This window comes from Rhinoraja longicauda, chromosome 21 (genome assembly GCF_053455715.1).
Source record: "Rhinoraja longicauda isolate Sanriku21f chromosome 21, sRhiLon1.1, whole genome shotgun sequence".
NCBI lineage: Eukaryota > Metazoa > Chordata > Chondrichthyes > Rajiformes > Arhynchobatidae > Rhinoraja > Rhinoraja longicauda.
In genome coordinates, this window is record NC_135973.1 from 19,120,847 (window position 1) to 19,142,564 (window position 21,718).

The following is a 21,718-nucleotide window of genomic DNA, read 5'->3' on the forward strand; positions in this document are numbered from 1 at the left end:
CGTGGTTCCTTATGACTGGTAGCCTTTCCCCGTCCTGGCTGCTCGTGATCCATATCCCCCCCATTCCCTGCATATCCATGTGCCTATCTAAAAGTCTCTTAAACACCACACCTGGCAGCACGTCCCAGGAACCCACCGCCATCTATGTAAAAGAACTTTGCCCCACTCACCTTAAAGGTATGCCCTTTAGTCTTCGACATTTCCACCCTTTGACAAACATTCTGACCTGTCAACCCTGTCTACACATAATTTTATGTTCTTTGTTCGATTGTTGGCATTCACACAGCTTCAGAAACCCAGAATCCGCAAATTTCATATGGATACTCTCCAAAATCAAAAGCTGTAAGATTCGATCATCTCAGAACCTTCTGCCGGATTCATTCACGTTCTATCACATTTCTTTTAGGAGATATATTTTCATATCATATCATATATATACAGCCGGAAACAGGCCTTTTCGGCCCTCCAAGTCCGTGCCGCCCAGTGATCCCCGTACATTAACACTATCCTACACCCACTAGGGACAATTTTTACATTTACCCAGCCAATTAACCTACATACCTGTACGTCTTTGGAGTGTGGGAGGAAACCGAAGATCTCGGAGAAAACCCACGCAGGTCACGGGGAGAACGTACAAACTCCTTACAGTGCAGCACCCGTAGTCAGGATCGAACCTGAGTCTCCGGCGCTGCATTCGCTGTAAAGCAGCAACTCTACCGCTGCGCTACCGTGCCGCCCCTTAATATAGTCTGAAGGAAGAAAATCCCCAAAGTTGTCTGTCCATTCCCTCCACTGATGTTGCCTAACCACTGATTTCCTCCAGCACTCAGTGTTTTGTTACATGTCTGCCCAGCGTTTCAAGATCCGTTTAAAAGCTACGTTGCACCATTATGGTCACACTAACTAACGGCACTCTGGTCCAACCTGTTGCCTGGTTACGGTTCACCAATGGGTTCCTCCGGTTCTCCACCTAACACACGTGACGGATGTTGACCAAAACACCCACCCATTCAGCCCCGGGATGGTCAGTGGTTTTCTGAATCATTGGTTCTGCTCTAGACTGCCTTGTACCATCATTACTGAATAACTCTCCCAATCTTCCACAATTATTTCCTGTGCCCCTTTATTTGCTTCCAACCTATTTATTTCTAATGATGACAGAGACCTTAGAGATTAATCTTTTCTCTTTCTACAGATGTTAATCAACATGCTAACATTTCCAGATTTGTTTTCTGGTTGCCAGATCTGTGCTATTTTAGATTCTTAAACTTCAGAATCATACAGCATAGACGTAGGCCCTTCAACCTAACTCGTCCATGCGCTCCAAGTTATCTACCCGAGCTAGTCCTATTCTCATGCATTTGGCCCATATCCCTCTAAACCTTTCCTATCTATTTGTCTGTTCAAATGCCTTTTAAATGTTATTATTGTGCGTGCCTCAACTACTTCCTCTGGCAGCTCCTTCCATACACTCACCCCTCACTGTGAAAAGGGTGCCCCTCAGATCCCTTTAAAATCTTTCCCTCCTCACTTCAAACCAGTGCCTTTCCAGAGAACAAATGCTGCCACATGGTTTTGCTGAAAGTTGGTTTATCTTTCCAATCTGTATTCTAATATTTTGGCAATGGACGAAGATTTCTCAGTGGCTTGGAGCAAAGCACTATCTTGTTTTGATCACCTCAGAAAATCCTTGGGGAATCCTAAATCATTTTCGAGCAATGGGAATAGCAATAAAGTACACAGTTGTGTCATAAGGAAGAACCTGCATTTCTATCACCTCTTTCAAGATATAGTTTACTTGTGTTTTTAAAAGGCATTTAATGAGGAACCACATAGACTTTTGCACATACAATTGCATGGGGTTGTAGATTTACATGGAACGACTAAGGAAAGAATTTAGGAATAATCAAGTCTTTTGCAGATTGGTAGACTGTCACTACAGTGCAGTTCTACAAAGATCAATGCAGCATGAAGAAAAACTGCAGATGCTAGAAATCTGAAATAAAAGTAAACAATATTGTAAACTCTCAGAATGTCAGGCAGCTTCTGTGGAAATAGAAACAGAGTTATTTCAGGTCAAAGAGTGAGAAAAAAAAACTGCAGGAGAAACTCATTCCCTCCGCAGATGCTGCCTGACCTGCTGAGTTCCTTCAGCACTTTATTTTTTATTCAAAATTCCAGCAACTGCAGTTTCTAGTGCCTCCACTTCAGGTCGAAGACCCCTTTTCAGGAAAGTGAGAAAATTAGTTTGTTTCCAGTTGCAGAGAGAGTTTACGCGAGGAAAGAGGAAATGGATGTCAAAGAGAATACCTCTGATAGGGTTTCTGATATCTGGTGCAAATCCTAATTTGATGCCAATGCAAAGCAAGAAAGGAGAGTGAACTGTGAGATATTTAAAAAAATCCGGAATGTGGCATGGACACATTAAACGAATGAGCAACAAGTTAGCAAAAAGAGCATAATGTTGGAAAATATGTGGTTATTCACTTTGGTGAGGTAGACAATATTTTTAAAACTGGAGAAATTAGTTGATGTACTGTGGGATCTTCATATGTTGTGAAATGAAATATAAAAAGTTAACACACAGGTAGAGCCAATAATTAGGACAAAGACTGCATTAATTTTCATTGCACAGGGTTGGAGTACATGAGTAAGGATTTATTGCAGCTGTACATGACATTGATGTGACCACAGGTGGAGAACTGAGAGTCAATTTAATCTCCCTACTGATGGAAGAATATGTTGGGAGAGCAAAGGTGTGGAGAGAGTGTTTCCTTAGTCTGGAGATTCTAGAACCAGGAAACAGAGTCCCAAGATGAGGGTGACACAAGGAACCACAGATGCTAAAATCTTACACAGTTTTTTTGAGTAACTCAGCAGTATCTGTGCAGGGAATGGATAGATCACATTTCAGGCCAGGACCCATTACAATAGCTCAAACCAAAATCTCACCTATCCATTCCCTCCAATGATTTGCACATTATCAATTCAGAAGGAATGTTTTCCAATCTGTGGGTGGTTGGGGTGTGGAGTACCAGGGGCAGTAATGCACTCGAATTCACATTTAGTCAGAGCACATGCATAAGGTTCTTAAATGAAAGAATTTGCAGGGCTCTGGGACATGAGCAAGGAAGTAGGACTCGATGGTTTGTGTTGCACATGGCCACTATTGCTCAATACACCTCTTACAACTTTGATTTCATGATCTTCTATTCTACAACTAACTAGTGTTTGAACTGCAGTCGCTGTAATATGGCAGTCAATTAAATACAATCCAGAAATGAACTGGCAGTGATACTGAAGGATAGATATTGGCCAAAACAACAACTTGCCTGTTCCTCTTCAAAATATTACGTCATGAATTACATCTATCCGAGTGAGAAGACAGGTTGGTTTAACATAGAAACATAGAAAATAGGTGAAGGAGGAGGCCATTTGGCCCTTCGAGCCAGCACCGCCATTCATTGTGATCATGGCTGATCATCCACAATCAGTAACCCGTGCCTGCCTTCTCCCCATATCCCTTGATTCCACTAGCCCCTCGAGCTCTATCTAACTCTCTCTTAAATTCCTCCAGTGATTTGGCCTCCACTGCCCTCTGTGGCAGAGAATTCCTCAAATTCACAACTCTCTGAGTGAAAAAGTTCCTTCTCACCTCAGTTTTAAATGGCCTCCCCTTTATTCGAAGACTGTGGCCCCTGTTTCTGGACTCCCCCAACATTGGGAACATTTTTCCTGCATCTAGCTTGTCCAGTCCTTTTATAATTTTATATGTCTCTATAAGATCCCCTCTCATCCTTCTAAACTCCAGTGAATACAAGCCTAGTCTTTTCAATCTTTCCTCATATGACAGTCCCGCCATCCCAGGGATCAATCTTGTGAACCTACGCAGCACTGCCTCAATTACAAGGATGTCCTTCCTCAAATTAGGAGGCCAAAACTGTACACAATACTCCAGATGTGGTCTTACCAGGGCCCTATACCTCTTTACTCCTATACTGAAATCCTCTCGTTATGAAGGCCAACATGCCATTAGCTTTCTTCACTGCCTGCTGTACCTGCACGCCAACTTTCAGTGACTGGTGTACAAGGACACCCAGGTCTCGCTGCACTTTCCCCTTACCTAACCTGACACCATTGAGATAATAATCTGCCTCCTTGTTTTTTGCCGCCAAACTAATCGTATTATGATCACTACCTCCAAGCGGCTCCTGTATCTCAAGTTCTCTTATCAAATCTGGCTCATTGGACAGCACTAAATCCAGAATTGCCCTTTCTCTGGTAGGCTCCAGCACAAGCTGCTCTAAGAATCCATCTCGGAGGCACTCTACAAACTCTCTTTCTTGGGGCCCAGAACCAACATGATTTTCCCAGTCTACCTGCATATTGAAATCCCCCATCACCACAGTGGCATTACCTTTGTTACATGCCAGCTTTAACTCCTGCTGCAACTTACACCCTACATCCGGGCCACTATTTGGGGGTCTGTAGACAACTCCAATTAGTGTCTTCTTACCTTTACAATTCCTCAACTCTATCCACAGTGACTCTACCTCATCAGTCCCTATGTCACCCCTCGCAAGGGACTGAATTTCGTCCCTCACCAACAGAGCTACCCCTTCTCCTCTGCCCACCTGTCTGTCCTTTCTATAGGATGTATAACCCTGAATATTAAGTTCCCAGGCCTGATCCTCCTGCAGCCACGTCTCTGTAATCCCCACAATGTCATATCTACCAATCTCTAACTGAGCCTCAAGCTCATCTACTTTACTTCTTATACTTCACGCATTCATATACAATACTTTTAATTCCTTACGCATCTCACCTTTCACATCGATTCCCATTACACTTGGCCATATTCTCCTATCCCTTTGTGAGCTTTCTTTCCCGTTTATTCCGGGGTCATTAACTATCCCTTTACTCTCTTTCCCTTTAACTCCATCCTTGACTATCCCATTTGACACATCCCCCACCCCCCCACCCCCATTTAGTATTAAACCACCCGTGTAGCAGTGACAAACCTGCCTGCAAGAATGCTGGTCCCCCACCTGTTAAGGTGCAATCCGTCCCTTTTGTACAATTCCCCCTTACCCCAAAACTGATCCCAGTGGTCTAACAATCTAAATCCCTGCCCCCTGCACGAGCTCCTCAACCACACATTCAGGTCCTGTATCTCCCTGTTCCTGCCTTCACCACCACGAGGAACTGGAAGCAAACCGGAGATGACCATCCTGGAGGTCCTGCTTTTCAGCATTTTTCCGAGCTCTCTAAAGTCACGCTGCAGAATATCCATCCCCTTCTTTCCGATGTCGTTTGTGCCGACATGCACTACCACTTCCGGCTGTTCGCCTTCGCCCTTGAGGATTTTCTGCACTCTGTCCGTGACATCCTGGATCCTGGCACCAGGGAGGCAGCACACCATCCTCGAATCCCACCTGTTGCTGCAGAAACCCTTTCCGTACCTCTCACAATGGAGTCTCCTACTACCTCGAGTTGGAGCAGGCAACGGAGAGAGTGCTTTCAATCCATTGTACTCGACTGGTTTGTGTTTATAGGGTTGGATGGGACTTGAACCTTCCGATTCAGAGGCAAGACAATGACCTATGTATCGACAGCTGATGTGGTAAACACATGGGTTCACAAACAACATAAATTTGTATAGCGCCCAAAGAGAAAAACATCAACACTTCAAAGGCATTATCCAAACAAAGCAAAGTAATAGCCAGGTGAACTGTTTTTCATGGAGCTGAACTCCCAGCTTGTCTTTAACTACCACCATGGGAATTGAATGTATCGCCAAATCAGTATGTGCCGCAAATAACATTGCATCCAAATGACATACCAGAGAACATGATTCCTCAAGCATTGCACTGGAATGTCAATCTGGAATACTCCGAGGACTCAAACTCATAACATTTGGAGTCAAATGGGAACCCTGGACACCAAGGTGGTAACCCCACTGTGGGAATGATGGAGAGTAATAATAGGCTATGACCCAGCCAAGCACTGAGGGCAGGTCACTCACACTGCAGTATACGTAATTCAGTCTGAAGAAGGGTCCCGACCCAAAACATCACCTATCCATGTTCTCCTGAGATGCTGGCTGACCCACTGAGCAACTCCAGTACTCTATGTCTGCTTTTGTAAACCAGCATCTGCAGTTCCTTGTTCTAGTGTATGTGACTGGTTGCTTTCTGTATCCGACTTTCTCATCAACTGGAAAACAGCAAACTTTTCAATAATGAACAAATTAACAAAAAGAAACAAATTGCAGTTGGAGAATTATTTTATTGACGGTTGGCCAGAGTTAGCATTGATTGGCACAGGATGCTCTAACATACTGACACACAAGGTTGTTGCAGGGACTCCCAATTGTTTACTGGCTGATGACCAGCTGATGCCCAGTGAAACATTTCTGAAGGTAGAACGAACGGCACGAGGCTTCAGGACCAGTGACAGGTTGCTCGAGAGCCAAGGGTGACAGCTCTGCAGCAGGATGGCATCGATACGACTATTGGTTTCTTATTGTCAGGTGTACTGAGATACAGCGAAAAGCTTTCTGTGTACTATCCAGGAAATTCATACCATACACGAGTACAATCAAACCGTACACAAGTACAACAGGTAATTTGCAATAAACAGAGAAGAGTGCATAATAGTGTCATGGCTACAGAGAAAGTGCAGATTACAAAAAAGTGCAAGGGCTGCAATAAGGTAGATTGGGGGATCAGGACGCCACCAATAGCTTACGAAAGATCCGATTAGTAGGGGAAGAAGTGGTTCTTGAATCTGGCGGTGCGTGCTTTCAAGGGTTTATATCTTCTGCCCGACGGGAGAGGGAACAATAGGGAATGACTTGGGTGTGAATGATTCTTAATTACGTTGGCTGCTTTCCCGAGGTGGCGTGAAGCGTAGATGGAGTCGATGGGGGATAGGGGGCCTGGTTTATGTGGTGGACTGGGCTACATCGACAGCTCTTGGTGAGTGGTGTGTGCACGTGACTTGGTATACACCGTGATGCATTTGAGACGGTATCTGAACATGGAAACACATTGGGTGATTCACCTTTGGGTTCACAGCTTGGCTGACGTTTGAAGGAGTCCCAGCATGGCCGACATGTTGTTGGCTCCGCTAAGCCAATGCCCACCGTCGATCACGAGCGATGTGCCAGTCACGTACGATGCAGCCGGGCTCACAAGGTACAGCACGCCGTGGGCTATTTCCGTCTTTGTCCCCACTCTCTGCAGCGGAATCAGTTTATAGTGATCTGCTGCAGCCCTTGCCAAACCACCTGGCAAGGAGAGAAGGAACAAAGTTTAGGAATTGCAAAGTCCCTTATGCCCCACAATAATCATTTACGCAGAAATAATCACTTACCTGAAAATTGACTAGGTTTTGCTACATGCAAAGAATGGAGAGGATATAGGCGACAAAACCTAGGACGGTTTTACGGTCCAGTTGGTAACAGGATCATTGATGAAGACTCCCAATTTCCAGACACCCAGATAAGGGAAAGAAAGCATACCATGCTGGAGTAACTCAGTGGATCGGGCCACATCCCTGGAGAGCATGGATAGGTGGTATTTTGGGTCAGGATCCTTCTTCAGACTGATTGCGTGGGGTGAGGGGAAGAAGGCTGAAAGAGAGGAGGGGCAGGACAAAGCCTGGCAGGTTGATACAGGTGAGAGTTTTTTTGATAGGCAGATGGTGGACATTGGCCAGAGATGAAAAGATAGAAGGTTTGAGGCAAAAGGATTGAGGAGTTGCAAGTGACTCTGGTCACTCCATCTTTTCCCCCTCTCCCATCAGGTAGGAGGTTAAGAAGTACGCATACCTCCAGGTTCAGGTACAGTTTGTTACCAGCTGTCATCAGGCAACTGAACCGTCCTCTCACCAACTAGAGAGCAGTCCTGAGCTACCCCAGCGACCTCATTGGAGTCCCTCGGACTATCTTTAATCGGACTTTACTGAACTTTATTTTGCACTATTATTCCCTTTATCCTGGTATCTGTACACTATGGACGGCCCAATTGTAATGTGTAGGAAAGAACTGCAGACGCTGGTTTAAATCGAAGCTAGATACAAAATGCTGGAGTAACTCAGCGGGACAGGCAGCATCTTTGGAGAGAAGGAATGGGTGACGTTTCGAGTCGAGACCGGTCTTCAGACTCGATTGTAATCAAGTATAGTCTCTCTGCAGCATGCAACAAATAGCTTTTCACTGTACCTCGGTACACATGACGATAAACAGAACTAAACTAAAAAGAATTATGAAGCTAGAGGTGGAAGGGGATGTGAGGGGAGAAATAGGCGAGTCCAGGTGGGGCACGGGGTGGAGGTTAGGGAGGAAGAAGGGAGAGGGGCTGGGTTTTGTAGTTATCTAAAATTGGAGAATTCATTGTTCATCTCGTTGCAGAATATGATAATGGGGTTGGGTGGAAAATTGTAGATACTCAATTACCACAATGAGAGAAGTATGATGGTGTGAAGGATAACACGGCACATGATTGTGGACGAGGTGGAGACCACAGAGAGAGTGAAAAACAAGCGTGAACAGTTTAAAATTGAGGCCTGCTGAAACATGAGCCAGTGTAGGTGAGCAGCCCACCCATGGGCTTTGTTACCCGAACACTACGCCTAGCAGGCACACCATCTCTTACCCAATTTTCGAAAGCCTTCCGTGCCAGAAACAGGGCCAGGTGCCAGACTGTTTACGCGGATGTTGTCAGGTCCCCATTCCACCGCTAGGTGCTTTGTCATTGCATCTGTGAAAGGAACGAGATGTGATCAGTCATGGGCTCATTGTGAAGCAGCAACTCATTGAGTATAGCGTGCAGCTCCAGAGGGAAATTGTGCAGGTTGTCTCTTCCAACCAGTTATCTACCGGGTGCTGCTAATGATTAAATGTCCAGGAGTGAATACGGTGTTCACAAACCTATTGCGCTGCCGCAAGTAAGAATTTCATTGTTCCGCTTCAGTACGTATGACAAAAAAACATTCTCGACTCCCTCTCTCTCTCTCAAGAAGAAGATTCCTTCATAAACACTATCATAATGATCACCAAAACTGGAACATTTCTCTGGGAGTCAGAGGCTGAGGGCACCAGAAGACAGGAAGGGGTTGGTGGAGAGTAATGAACCAGGCAGTTATGGAGACTGTGGTCTCTGACGAAAGCAGAAATGTGGGGGTTGAAGGGAAGAGGGGAAGATATGCAACTTTCCAAAACTGTGTCTGGTCAACACACTACAGGAAGAATGTGAATGCATTGGAGAGGGTGGGGAGGAGATTCACCAGCATGTTGCCAGGGATGGAGTTTAGTTTAGAGAGATAAATGGACCATCTAGACCACACCAACCACTTTCCCACTTTCTTATCAACTCCCTACACACTTGGAACATTTTGCAGAGGGCCAATGAACCAATAAACATACGTCTTTGAGAATTGGGAGGAAACTGGAGCACCCCGAGGAAACCAACACGGCAAAAGTGCAAACTCCACAGACAGTGGCCTAGGTCATGATTGAACCCATGGATCTGGCATGTGAGGCAGCAGCTCTACCTGCTACACCACTGTGCTGCCGTCCTCAGCTATGAGGATAAACTGGATATTCCAGTAGATTAGATGTTCGGACAAATGCCACAACTTCAGTGTAGCCTCACGTTGTGTTTGGCTGCCTGCCACTGTATGTTTCTTTTTTTTCCTAATCAGATGTGCAGCACTTTGGTCAACGTGGGTTGTTTTTAAATGTGCTATACAAATAAAATTGACTTGACTTGACTTCCCAGTCCTGCGCTGATCCCTGCTGATGATAATATTTCTGACAACATGACAGAGGTTCAGATCGGCAGACTGTTTGGTAACTGCAGGAGCCACCTACCTATAGCAGCCTTGGCAGAGCCAGCATGGACCTGTAGGATCTGCCCCCGGTAGCTCAGTGTAGCCGTGATGTTCACAATAACTCCACCGTGGTCCTGGGGTAACACTCAGGGTTAGGGACATCAGACACAACATTCCACAAACTTTGGCAGCAACTTCCACTCGACTTCCACTCACACATTTTAACAAACATCACATATGGTGCTGCTAAATTTGATCAGATTAATGGTCCCGTTTTCTACATTGCAGCCTGATAGTAATTTGAGTTAGAGACACAAAGAACTGCAGATACTGGAATCTCGAGCAAAACACAAATTGCTGCAGGAACTCTGGGTCAGGAAGCATCTGTGGAGGGAATGGACAGGAGACGTTTTGGGGTCAGGATCCTCCTTCAGACAATTCAGAAAATTTAGTTGAGTTGTTTGCAATTTTGTGTTCTGTTACTGTAGCCACAGGAACTGGTTTACGGCAAAGCAAAGCTCAATCACAACTCCCAGCCAGAAATTAAACTAAACTGCCTCAGAGTGTCGTACAGCGCAGGAACAGGCCTCTTAGCCCATCATGTCTATGCTGAATGGTGCATTTTTCTGCATTCATCCCATTCAGCCGCATCAAGGCATTCATCCCATTCAGCCTTCCCTGCCTGGGTAAGTCTGATGCTTCATAAATGTGGTGAGAATCCCTCTACCACCTCCATGGGCAGCCTGAAAGATTCCAACAACTCCCTGTGAAAAGAAATTCCCCATGGATCCCCTCTAAGCCATAAGACCAGAATCAGGCCATTCGGCCCATTAAGTCTGCTCTGCCAATCAGCCATGGCTGATCTATTTTTCCCTTTTAACCCCATTCTCCTGCCTTATCCCTGTGTCCCTTAACACACTTATTAATCAAGAAATTATCAAGCTATAAAAATAAGCAATGACAGCCTCCACTGCCATCTGAAGCAATTAATTCAACAGATTCACTATTTTCAGGCTAAAGAAATTCCAACTCGTCTCCATTCTAAAGGTGTTTCTTTTTATTCTGTGGCTGTGACCTCTGGTCCTAGATTCTCCCACTATTGGAAACATCCTCTTCAAGTCCAGTCTCTCTAGGTCTTTCCTTATTCGGTAGGTTTCAATGAGATTCCCTCTCATCCTTCTAAACTCGAGCGTGTACAGGCCCAGAGCCTTCAAATGTTCCTCCCACTCTACAGCATCAATCCCCCCCGCAGAATTATGTACTGGATTATTTGAGAAAAATGTTAGTTTATTATCTAACTGAAGCCCAGGATACCATCTATCACAGGGCCAGGGGTTACATGGTCAATTGCACCAATCCAACCATCCATCTCCACCGCAACCTACAGGCAGTGCACAGATCACACAGGTGCACTCCTGGTCTGTGGGACTCAGCTGATGAGCTATCAGGAGGGCTTCACAGAGAGTGCAGATGCTGGAATCTTAAGCAAAACACAAACCGCTTGAGGAACTCAGCAGGCCAGGCAGCATCTGTACAGGAACAGAGAGGTGACATTTCAGGTCGGGACCCTTCTTCTCAAGGGCTTCAATTTGTGCCTGGATCCCAGTGCCCCATCTGTAGTGATAAAACCTGGTCACTAGTCCTCACCCCCTGAAAGAGGTGGAAGATGACAATCAATTCTGTGGTAAAGGTCCTTGTTATTGTGGTGCTGAGAAATCAATCAGAACAGTTAAACTCGTTATTTAAGTCTTTAGACTTGAGATACAGCGTGGCCCTTCGGTCCACCAATTCCGCGCCGACCAGATATCACCCTGTACACTAGCACTATCCTATACACTTGAGACAATTGACAATTTTTACTGCAGCCAATTACCCTACAAACCTGTATGTCTTTACAGTGTGGGAGGAAACCGGAGTGCCCAAAGAAAACTCAAGTGGTTACAGGGAGAACATACAAACTCCCTCTTGACAGCACCCATAGTCAGGATCAAATCTGGGTCTCTGGCGCTGGAAGGCAGCAACTCTACCACTGCCCCACTGTGCCGTCCTCTATCAGACAGTAGTAACCAACAACAGAAGCAAGAAGCATCCATTCCTTCCAGCTGTGCAAACAAGGCTCACCTTCAACCACTTCTGGTACAAGATTTTGCTGGCGTTGAAGGTTCCCATGGTGTCGATCTCCAGGACGGTTTTGAAAGCATTGAATGATAGTCCACTGGCCGGGCACAGGAAGTTTCCTGCAGCACCTGGGGCAAGAAAGGAGGAATCAAATAATGGAGTGATTGACAGCTGTAGTGATATTGCCACAGAATGACCCTTCTACACAGAAAAGAAGTAATTTGAATGCTGAAAAGCAGAGATCCAAGGAGTTAGTAATTTATATGATGTGTAGGAAGAAACTGCAGATGATGATTTAAACCGAAGATAGACACAAAATGCTGGAGTAACTCAGCGAGACAGGCAGCATCTCTGGAGAGAAGGAATGGGTGGCATTTCGGGTTGAGACCCGTCTTCAAACAGTCTCCACCCGAAATGTCACCCATTTCTTCTCTCCAGAGATGCTGATGTCTCACTGAGTTACTCTAGCATTTTGTGTCTATCTATGCGTTAGTAATTTAGTACCTTTTGGAAGTCTAACTAACCCTTGGGTTCAACCAAAAGGCCAAAGTTCTATGAGATTACGTGAGATGTTTTCAATTTACACTTTTGGGCCCTTCCTGGTCTGTGGGACTCAACTGATTACCAATTTACAAGCAGAGAGACCAAGAAACCTCCAAAGAAAGGTTTCAACTCGAGCCAGGAACTCTGCTCCCCACCTGGAGTGACAAGACATCGTAACCATGACTGAAGACGGCACTGCACAGACACAGGGAGAGTCAGGACCGTATCTTCCGCTGGCTACTTGTCAATGGCCTCACGGTGCTCTGTCGGCCAAGAGGTGAGATTTCTGTGACCCGCCAGGACAAGCGAACAAATGTCTCAGGGAAGAACACATAGAAAGTAGGTGCAGGAATAGGCCATTCGGCCCTTCGAGCCAGCACCGCCATTCAAAATGATCATGGCTGAACATCCAGAATCAATACCCTGTTCCTGCATTTTCCCCATATCCCTTGATTCCATTAGTCCTAGAAGCTATATTTAACTCTCTCTTGAATACATCCACTGAATTGGCCTCCACTGCCTTCTGTGGCAGAGAATTCCAGATTCATAACTCTCTGGGTGAAAAGGTTTTTCCTCATCTCAGTTGTAAATGGCCTACCCATTTTTAAACTGTGACCCCTGGTTCTGGACTCCCCAACATCAGGAACATTTTTCCTGCATCGAGCCTGTCCAATCCCAAAGTGCTGGACTAACGCAGCGGGTCAGGCAGCATCTCTGGAGAACATGGACATGTGACGTTTCAGGTCGGGACCCTTCTTCAGACCGTCTAACCCGCTGAATTACTCCACCACTTTGTGATCTAGGCCAGATTCCAGCGTTTGCAGTTCCTCGTCTGAATGTCTCAGGGACCCCCTCCTTGCAGCAAGAACAGGCTGGAGCTTACTGTTGATGAGGATGTCGACTTTGCCAAACTCCTGCAGCGCTGCGTCCACGGCAGCAACGATGGTCTCCGGATTCCTGACGTCCGCTGATGCTGGGAGACAGCGCTGCCCGGTGGCTGCACGCAGCTTTGCAGCAGACTGGGTCAGAAGGAAAGGATGCTGACGTTACTGAACACCATACACAGAACTATAACACCTGCTGCTCCCATTTCACAAAACCATATGACATAGGAGCAGAATTAGGCCATTCAGCCCTCGAGTCTGCTCCACCATTTGATTATGGCTGATCTATTTTTCTCTCTCAACAACATTCTCCTGCCATCTCCCGGTAACCTTTGACACCCTTATCAATCAAGTACCTGTTAATCTCCACTTTAAAAATACCCAATCACTTGGCCTCCACCACCATCTGTGGCAATGAATTCCACATATTCACCACCCTCTGGCTAAAGAAATTCCTCCTCGTCTCCATTGTAAAGGTACATACTTTTATTCTGAGGCTGTGCCCTCTGATCCAAGACTCTCCTTCTACTGGAAACATCCTTTCCACATCCACTATCCAGGCCTTTCATTTGATGGTTATGTGGATGAATTTAGGATATGCTGCCTTGGCAGGTTCACGGCTCATGTCAGTGAGTCCGGAAGCTATTTCATTTCTCACTGACTGAAAGAGCACTTGCTCGGGACAACAATCAGGGGTCATATAAAACTGATTCAGAGTTTCAGTTTAGTTTCGAGAAACAGCATGGAAACAGGCCCTTTGGCCCACTGAGTCCACGTCAACCATCCAACACCCATTCTATGTTATCCCACTTTCTCATCCACTCCCTCACACTAGAGGCAATTTAGAGGGCCAATTAATCTACAAACCCACATGTCTTTGGGATGTGGGAGGAAACCGGAGCACCCAGAGGAAACCCACACTGTCACAGGAAGAACGTGCAAACTCTGCACAGACTGTACCCAAGGCCACCATGGAACCCAGGTGCCTGATGCTGTGAGGCAGCGACTCAACCCACTGAACGCAATGCAAGTCTTTACTAGTCAATCTCTCCTGGACAAACAGTACAGCGAGAGTGACTGCCGATACTTTGTTTTGGGGATTAAGGTCACAGCAGCTTAACCTTATTAGCAGAATCATGTTCAAGTAAAAAGCTGTGCGATTAACAGATCCAAATCGTCAGGGAGAGAGATGAAAGGAGTAGTTGGAGCGGTAATTTAGCAGTAAATGATTAGCAGGCAAAGCCCACAACTTGGGAAGATGAATTGAGGAACAATGTTCCGTGTTAGCACAAGATGTCACCTTATGGATTAATTTTTTCAGCAGCTAACACTTCTCCCAGGGGCAGGTAATACAACTCAAGCCAATATAAACTCAAATCCAATCATCTATTGCCAAGCAGACAGTTGTGAAAGCTCAGTAAAGCAAGGAAACACAAAAATGTGAAGATGATGGAATCTGGAGCTACAAACAATCTGCTCGAGGAACTCAGTGGATCAGGCAACATCTGTGGGGGGGGGAGGAATTGTCCACATGTTGGGTCAAAACCCTGCATCAAGACTGTTACAGCCCTGCCCTTCATAATCATACAGTTTGCAGATTAAATAAAATTGGGATTCAAAGTGGGTGGTGAGGAGAAGCTTCAGGAGGCAAAATAGCCAGGTTACATGAGAGGGAGGACCTGGCAGCTCAGGAGTGGGTGGGAAATCTCTTTGGTGGGAAATTGAAAAGCAGAGTATTTTTGTCACAGTAAGTAATTGAAAGATGTTTTGTTCAGCTGTCTTCGTATACAAATCACTCAAAATTAATCCAGTAAAGTTTTGTTTTGCTCCCTTGATCACAACTAGGTAGAGAGAGCAGACTTCTGTGGGTACAGCAAGCAATTGGAAAGGGAAGTTGTAAGTTGGTTCTAATTGTGAGATAATTTGAATACAACAGTTAAAAATGCTTTACTGAATTCATTTAGTGTTCTGGTAAGATGGCAGCTGGAATATTGTGTACAGCTCTGGTCTCTCTACTCACTTGTGATCAAGGGAATCTACCCACGTGATCAAGGGAGTGCAACAGAGGTTTTTCAGGTTAATTTTTATGCTAATGTGTTTGTCATATGAGGAGAGACAGAGCAGAGGGAGCCTCTACTCTCAAGTTTTGAAAATGAGAAGTGATTTGTCGGAAACAGCCAAAATTCTGAGGGGGTTTGACAAGGTAGACCAAAGAATAATACCTCCCCTGGCGATGGTTAAGAACCAGGGGTTAGTCTCAAAATAGAAGCTGACATTACAGTGAGAAAATATTTCTTCACCTTAGATGGTGACCTTTTGGAATTCTTTACCCAGGGGCACAGAGGAGGTTGTATCGCTGAGTATATATAGAGATTGATAGATTTTGAATAAAATAATGGATGGTCTTTTACCACTTGTACTAATTCCATATAGAATGTATATGGAGTAAGAGCAAAGGTTAGGGTCAGATATTGGGTTACAGCAGGAGGTCAAAGACCAGCCATTATTTTATTGAATGGTGAAGCAGTCTCAGGGGGCTGACTGGTCCACTGCTGCTTCTGTTTATGTTCCTGTATCAGTAAAGCCATGTCTACTCACTGCCTGCACTCGCTCCAAGCTCCTGCTGGCAATTACGGTCTGACATCCATGTCTGCAACACAAGTCGGCTTTAGAAAAATTCTTACAGACTATAATGGTCAAGAGTTAATGTCCAATTTCTCCTGTTCCCATCTGGGGGCTGAAAATACCCACCTCCTGCAGGGTGAAAGAGTGAGGATGCGCCGCCGAGAACAAAGGGGGACCCAGTGTGGGGTGGTGGAGGGGGGGGAGGCACTGAGGACACAGAGGGACCCGGCATTGGTGGGCCGCTGAGAACAAAGAGGAACCATTGGGGACTATAATTAATAATTTGCAATTCTGTCAGTGCCCTATATGTGGCGGTATGCACGGTATACAAAAAAAAGGATTTAACTGTGACATGTCCCATGTGATAATAAAGTATCAATCAATCAATCTTTCAGAATGCACAAACACAATTTGGTCATCATTTTTGCAACTAAGCTCAAACAGGAGAGTTGGGAGGGAGAATAAATTAACTTAAAAACAAATTCCTCGAGACAGGGATTTGTACATCCTATGTCTCGCTGTCGGCACCTCTCATCACTTCATGCACCAACAACATTATTAACACAAAACCTTACTGAAGTACATGTGTCACCCATTCATTTTGCAATATCCACACAATACCTCATCAAGATCTCTGCGATTCGGAATCCGATCCCCGATCCTCCTCCTGTGATGAAGGCAACTTTGTTCCTGTTCACGAGAGACAGCAGTGATTATTTTTTATTCAAATAAAGACAATACCATAAACTAGACAAGTAAAAGGGATTTGCAGAAGGCTGTGGCAGTCTGCTCCCAGGGCACAAAAGTTTCAGAGAACCTAATTTCTGGGAATCTTTGCAGTAAAGCAGTTTTGTTATCCACAACTCAAAATTAATTGGTCCAAATTTCACTCCATTGTACATCTCTTTTATCAGACAGTTTCCTGGGACAAGAGTAGTGTCCAATCACCAGCAGCTAAAGAAATTGGATCTGCATTCTTTGGAATTTAGAAGGAAGAGTTTTTTTGTAAAGACACTCCCAGGAAACAAAGGTGGTCGGGTGAGGAGAGGGATGTTAGTTTACAGGTTGACCCACACGTCCAAGGGAAGGCAATGGCTGGAGGTCCACAGTAGCCTTGGGCTTGCCTGGAACGGGCACCGCTCTTAATACCTGGAGCACGAACTGGATTTTGAAAATGGCAGCAAAACATGGCGCCTCTTGCATGCGGGATCAGTCGACTATTTCTGTACAATTTGTTCATCGGAGATGTGCTTAGGTAAGGGAACACTCTACAAGACTGTTAGTAAGAAAATAATTTCACTGTGCGTTTGCATTTCACACATGTGACAATGAAAGCACCATTGAAACATACTAGGTCCCAAGGGGTCAAGATGTCAGGATGTTTCCAATAGTGGGAGAATCTCAAATGATGGGACAAAGTTTCAACACAAGGGGACAATTATTTAAAACTGAGGTTTGGTTTAGATTAGAGATTTAGCATGGAATCAAGCACTTCGACCCGCCAAGCCCGCACAAACCATCAATCACCCATTCACAATTGCTCTACGTTATCCCACTTTCTCATCCACACCAGGAGCGTTTAAAGAGAGCAATTAACCTACAAACGCGCATGTCTTTGAGATATGGGAGGAAATCGGAGCACCCGGTGGAAACAGGGAAAACGTGCAAACTCCACCTGAACAGCACCCGAGGTCAGAATCGAACCCGAGTCTCTGGCGCTGTGTGGCAGCAGCTCTACCAGGTGCGTTGCTGTGTGTAGGAACTAGTTTTCAGAGGGTGGTGAATCTCTATGAATTTCTACCCCAGTGCACTATTGAGGCTGGATCACCCATGGTGTTTAGAGGAAGAATATACTTTTTTAAAAGATCAGAGATTAGAGGGCGGGGCGGGCTGCCACTAAAGAGATGAGGCATGGGGCAGATCAGCCATGGGGAATTCTCGAGTTACCAGGTGGGCTAATCCTAATTTCCTGTGTTTTTATCGTTAAGAATGAGTCAAAAGCTTGTTTAATGCTGTCTACAGAATAATGACTCTTACTTTATACTTAAAATAACACTACTTACTTTAGGATATCAGGGCTAAAAATGTAGGAGTAGTTTAGTAGGCAGTCATCAGAGTCCACATCTTGAGGGACGCTGCCGGCGGCAGACATGACCACTGCTTGGTCGTGGGCTGAGTGCTGGATCTGCCGGCGCGGCGGCCACGGTCGCCCCTTCCCTGTCCCTGGGGCAGTCGCTTGGGAGGTGACACCGCTCACAAGCCCGCGGGTGCTGTCCCGTCACTGAGCCCCCTGACGCTAATGCAGGCCCCGGGTTATAGACCGGGTTTAAACCCTCCTCCCCAGCGCCAGACCCTGAGCGGGAACTCTTCATAAACCGGCGCGGAGACAACAAACTGCACTTTGAACGGGACAGGAACCTAGCAGTGAGCCTGCGCAGCAAGCTGCGGTACGCCGTTGAACTACATTTCCCAGAATGCCCGGGCGCAACTGGATCCGTCCGTCCGGGATCCGACTGGGAAACTCGCTTCCTTCACAAAGTGTCCGGGAGAATGGTCCTGATATCAGGAGAAATCTCGAAACCCAAGAGGCTGCAGATGATGGAATCTGAGAAAAACAGATTGATCGAGGAATTTCATCAGCAGCGTCTGTGGAGGGAATACACAGGCAACATTTCGGGTTGGGATGCTTCTTTAGATTGAGTTGAGTTTATTGCCATATGCACAAGTGAAATGAGGTTTAGGTACAATTAAAATCTTGCTTGCAGCAACAGACTCAGACCACACAATAAGCAAATTATACTAAACATAGCACAAAAAGTAAGGAAATTTGTGTTTGGTAGATTATTTCTTTGTTGTAACAATGCTTCTTGGCAATAAATCTTATACCGTTGGAAAGCCTGTTTATTTCCTTTTTAAATGGTGCCACATTTGTAAGGAACATGCATTTGTGGGATGAGCAGCAGAGCTGAGTATGTGGGTTGCGCCCATGAAAAATCTGCCAAATCTTCTCTGCCAATGCCAAACAGCTTATTCTGCCATTGACTCTTGTTCGGTGTTGTTTGGTGGATTGGATGATTGAAGTCTGAAGAAACAAGACATATTGGCAATTTAACAATTTATTCATTTAATAAACAGGAGCCTCAGTAGCGTGTGGAAGAACAATACACAGCCACAACAGCCTGGCACCTCCTCCTCATGCTGGTCACCAGCCTGGTCACACACTGTTATGGGATGGCATCCCATTCTTCAACCAGCATTTGTCGCAAGTCAGCCAATGTTGTTGTGTTGGTCACTCTGGCACGAACAGCACGCCCAAGCTGATCCCACAAGTGTTCAATGGGGTTGAGGTCAGGACTGCTGGCAGGCCATTCCATCCTCTCCACTCCCAAATTCTGGAGGTAGTCTCTGAGAAACCCTGCTCTGTGGGGGCGAGCATTGTCATCTTGGAGGATAGAGTTCGGTCCCAGACTGTGGAGATATGGGATTGCCACTGGTTGCAGAATCTCATCTCGATATCTCTCTGCATTGAGATTGCCTCCAATGATAACAAGCCTCGTTTTTCCAGTGAGGAGATGCCGCCCCACACCATCACACTGCCTCCACCAAAAGATGTTACTCTATCGGTGCAGAAATCAGCATAGCGTTCTCCGCATCTTCTCCACACTTTGACCCTATGATCCGACTGCCGTAGGCAGAATCTGGACTCATCGCTGAACATAACGTTCCTCCACATGTTCAGGTTCCAGTGCACGTGTTGCCGACACCAGCGCAAACGGGCCTGACGGTGAAGGGCAGTCATGGCAGGCCTCCTGGCAGCCCTATGAGACCGGAGATCGGCTGCGTGCAGTCTGTTCCGAATTGTCTGGGCAGAGAGCCGTCGGCCATATCGTCCTGCAAACCTTGACTGCAAATCTGTAGAAGACAGCCTACGGTTCCTAAGTGCTGACAGGGTGAGGAAACGGTCTTCTTCGGGTGTCGTCTTCTTGGGACGCCCACTTCGCGGCCTGTCTCTGACATCCCCCGTTATATGGAACTTGGCCTTCATTTTGGAGATGGTACTAGGACTCACTCCAAATAATGCCGCAACTTGGTTTTGCGGAACACCAGCTTGAAGTTGCCCTATCGCACGGGCCCTATCCAGATCAGTCAAACGTGGCATGCCGATTCTTGGAGCAGACACCTACTGACTACTGTAGCAGGGCCCATGCTCACAGATGCTGCCAATCAGGCACCTGATTGTCAGCACCTGGGGGTACCAGAAGCTCAAAACAAGAGTCAATAGCAACAGCAGAATAAGCTGTTTGGCATTGGCAGAGAAGATTTGGCAAATTTTTCATGGGCGCAACCCATATACTCAGCTGCTCATCCCACAAATGCATGTTCCTTACAAATGTGGCACCATTTAAAAGGGAAATAAACAGGCTTTCCAACGGTATAAGATTTATTGCCAAGAAGCATTGTTACAACAAAGAAATAATCTACCAAACACAAATTTCCTTACTTTTTATGCTATGTTTTACATTTTCTAAAAGTGTAGAAGGGTCTCGATCCGAAACATCACCCATTACTTCTCTCCTGAGATGCTGCCTGACCTGCTGAATTACTCCAGCATTTTGTGAATAAACATTTTCTAAAAGGATACGTGTAAAAAAAAAAGACAAGAAATTGTTTTACGCAAATTATTCGCTATCACAAAAGACTGTAGGGCCAAGTCACCGAATATATTTAAGAACGATACATTGATTTCTGGACACAAAAGGTGGCGCAAGAACTTAATAAATAAAAAAAGGAGATAACAGTATAACAGTATAACAGAGCTTTATTTGTCGTTCGGTACCGAAGTACCAAACGAAACTACATAGCAGTCATAGAAAAAAAAAGAACACGACACATAGCCCCAACACAAACGTCCATCACAGTGACTCCAAACACCCCCTCACTGTGATGGAGGCAACAAAACTTCCACTCTCTTCCCCACGCCCACGGACAGACAGCTCGTCCCCGAATATCTGAAATTTAAAAAAGAGCAAATGCTGGAAACACTCATCAGGTCGGGAGGCAAGATTTTCATGGTGTCAGAACCAATAAAGAGAGAGAACCGGTTAGTTTTAAGTTGCAATAAAGGCGAGAGAAGGAGGATAGGACAAAGAGAACATTTCTCATAGGGTGAGGATAGGGTTGCAATGGGGACAAGGTGTTGATATTTCAGAAAAAAAGCCAGCTGGTTATGCTTTTTTATTTCAAATTTTCAGCGTCTGCAATTATTTTGAGTATTAAGAGTTTAACAGGAAAATATATTGAGGTGTTGTTCAAAATTAAGCACTGAATCGATTTTAGCCTAAATGATTATATATATATAAGACAATAACTGCAGATGCTGGTACAAATCGAAGGTATTTATTCACAAAATGCTGGAGTAACTCAGCAGGTCAAGCAGCATCCTAAAGGATTTAGAGCTTGATTTTGTCACTGTCATCGTTCGAAACCTCGTGTGTTTCCGGCCCCGCTCGGCTATTTCCGCCTCCTCGGTCCTTTGACACTTCGTGCATTTTCGGTCCCGCTCGACAATTTCCGGCGAAGAGCGGCGTTGCTTCCTTCCTGTCTGGCTGGTTGTTAAGGTAACTGCCGGAACGCCGACAGCTTCATTGCGGAGGGAACGGTAGACCGGTGCTAAAGCCGCTGTAACGGGGTGGGAAGGCGGTCAGTTACCG

General features: G+C 45.6%; 2 protein-coding genes across 5 annotated transcripts in view; one reads left to right on the plus strand and one right to left on the minus strand.

Annotated features, from left to right (window-relative positions):
- Window positions 1-6,134: 6,134 nt before the first annotated feature.
- On the minus strand, window positions 6,135-18,414 carry decr2 (2,4-dienoyl CoA reductase 2, peroxisomal). 2 transcript variants are annotated; one of them, XM_078417964.1, is made up of 9 exons: window positions 18,071-18,414; window positions 16,629-16,697; window positions 15,981-16,032; window positions 13,382-13,517; window positions 11,959-12,083; window positions 9,878-9,971; window positions 8,661-8,765; window positions 7,066-7,291; window positions 6,135-6,216 (listed from the first exon to the last, which is right to left on the minus strand). In XM_078417964.1, exons 1-8 carry the CDS (start codon window positions 18,157-18,159, stop codon window positions 7,074-7,076), a joined length of 888 nt encoding a protein of 295 aa, XP_078274090.1. In that variant the 5' UTR covers window positions 18,160-18,414; the 3' UTR covers window positions 6,135-6,216; window positions 7,066-7,073. The 2 variants fall into 2 exon arrangements, with proteins under 2 accessions (XP_078274090.1, XP_078274089.1); XM_078417963.1 differs by lacking the exon at window positions 6,135-6,216 and having other exon boundaries at window positions 6,281-7,291.
- Window positions 17,666-21,718, plus strand: part of ift140 (intraflagellar transport 140 homolog (Chlamydomonas)) — a 73,036-nt gene continuing 68,983 nt past the window's right edge. The window contains exon 1 of one of the 3 annotated variants that reach the window (XM_078417958.1): window positions 17,666-17,748. The gene's annotated coding sequence lies outside the window, so the exon portion shown is untranslated. The other 2 variants (XM_078417955.1, XM_078417957.1) reach the window with 2 other exon arrangements.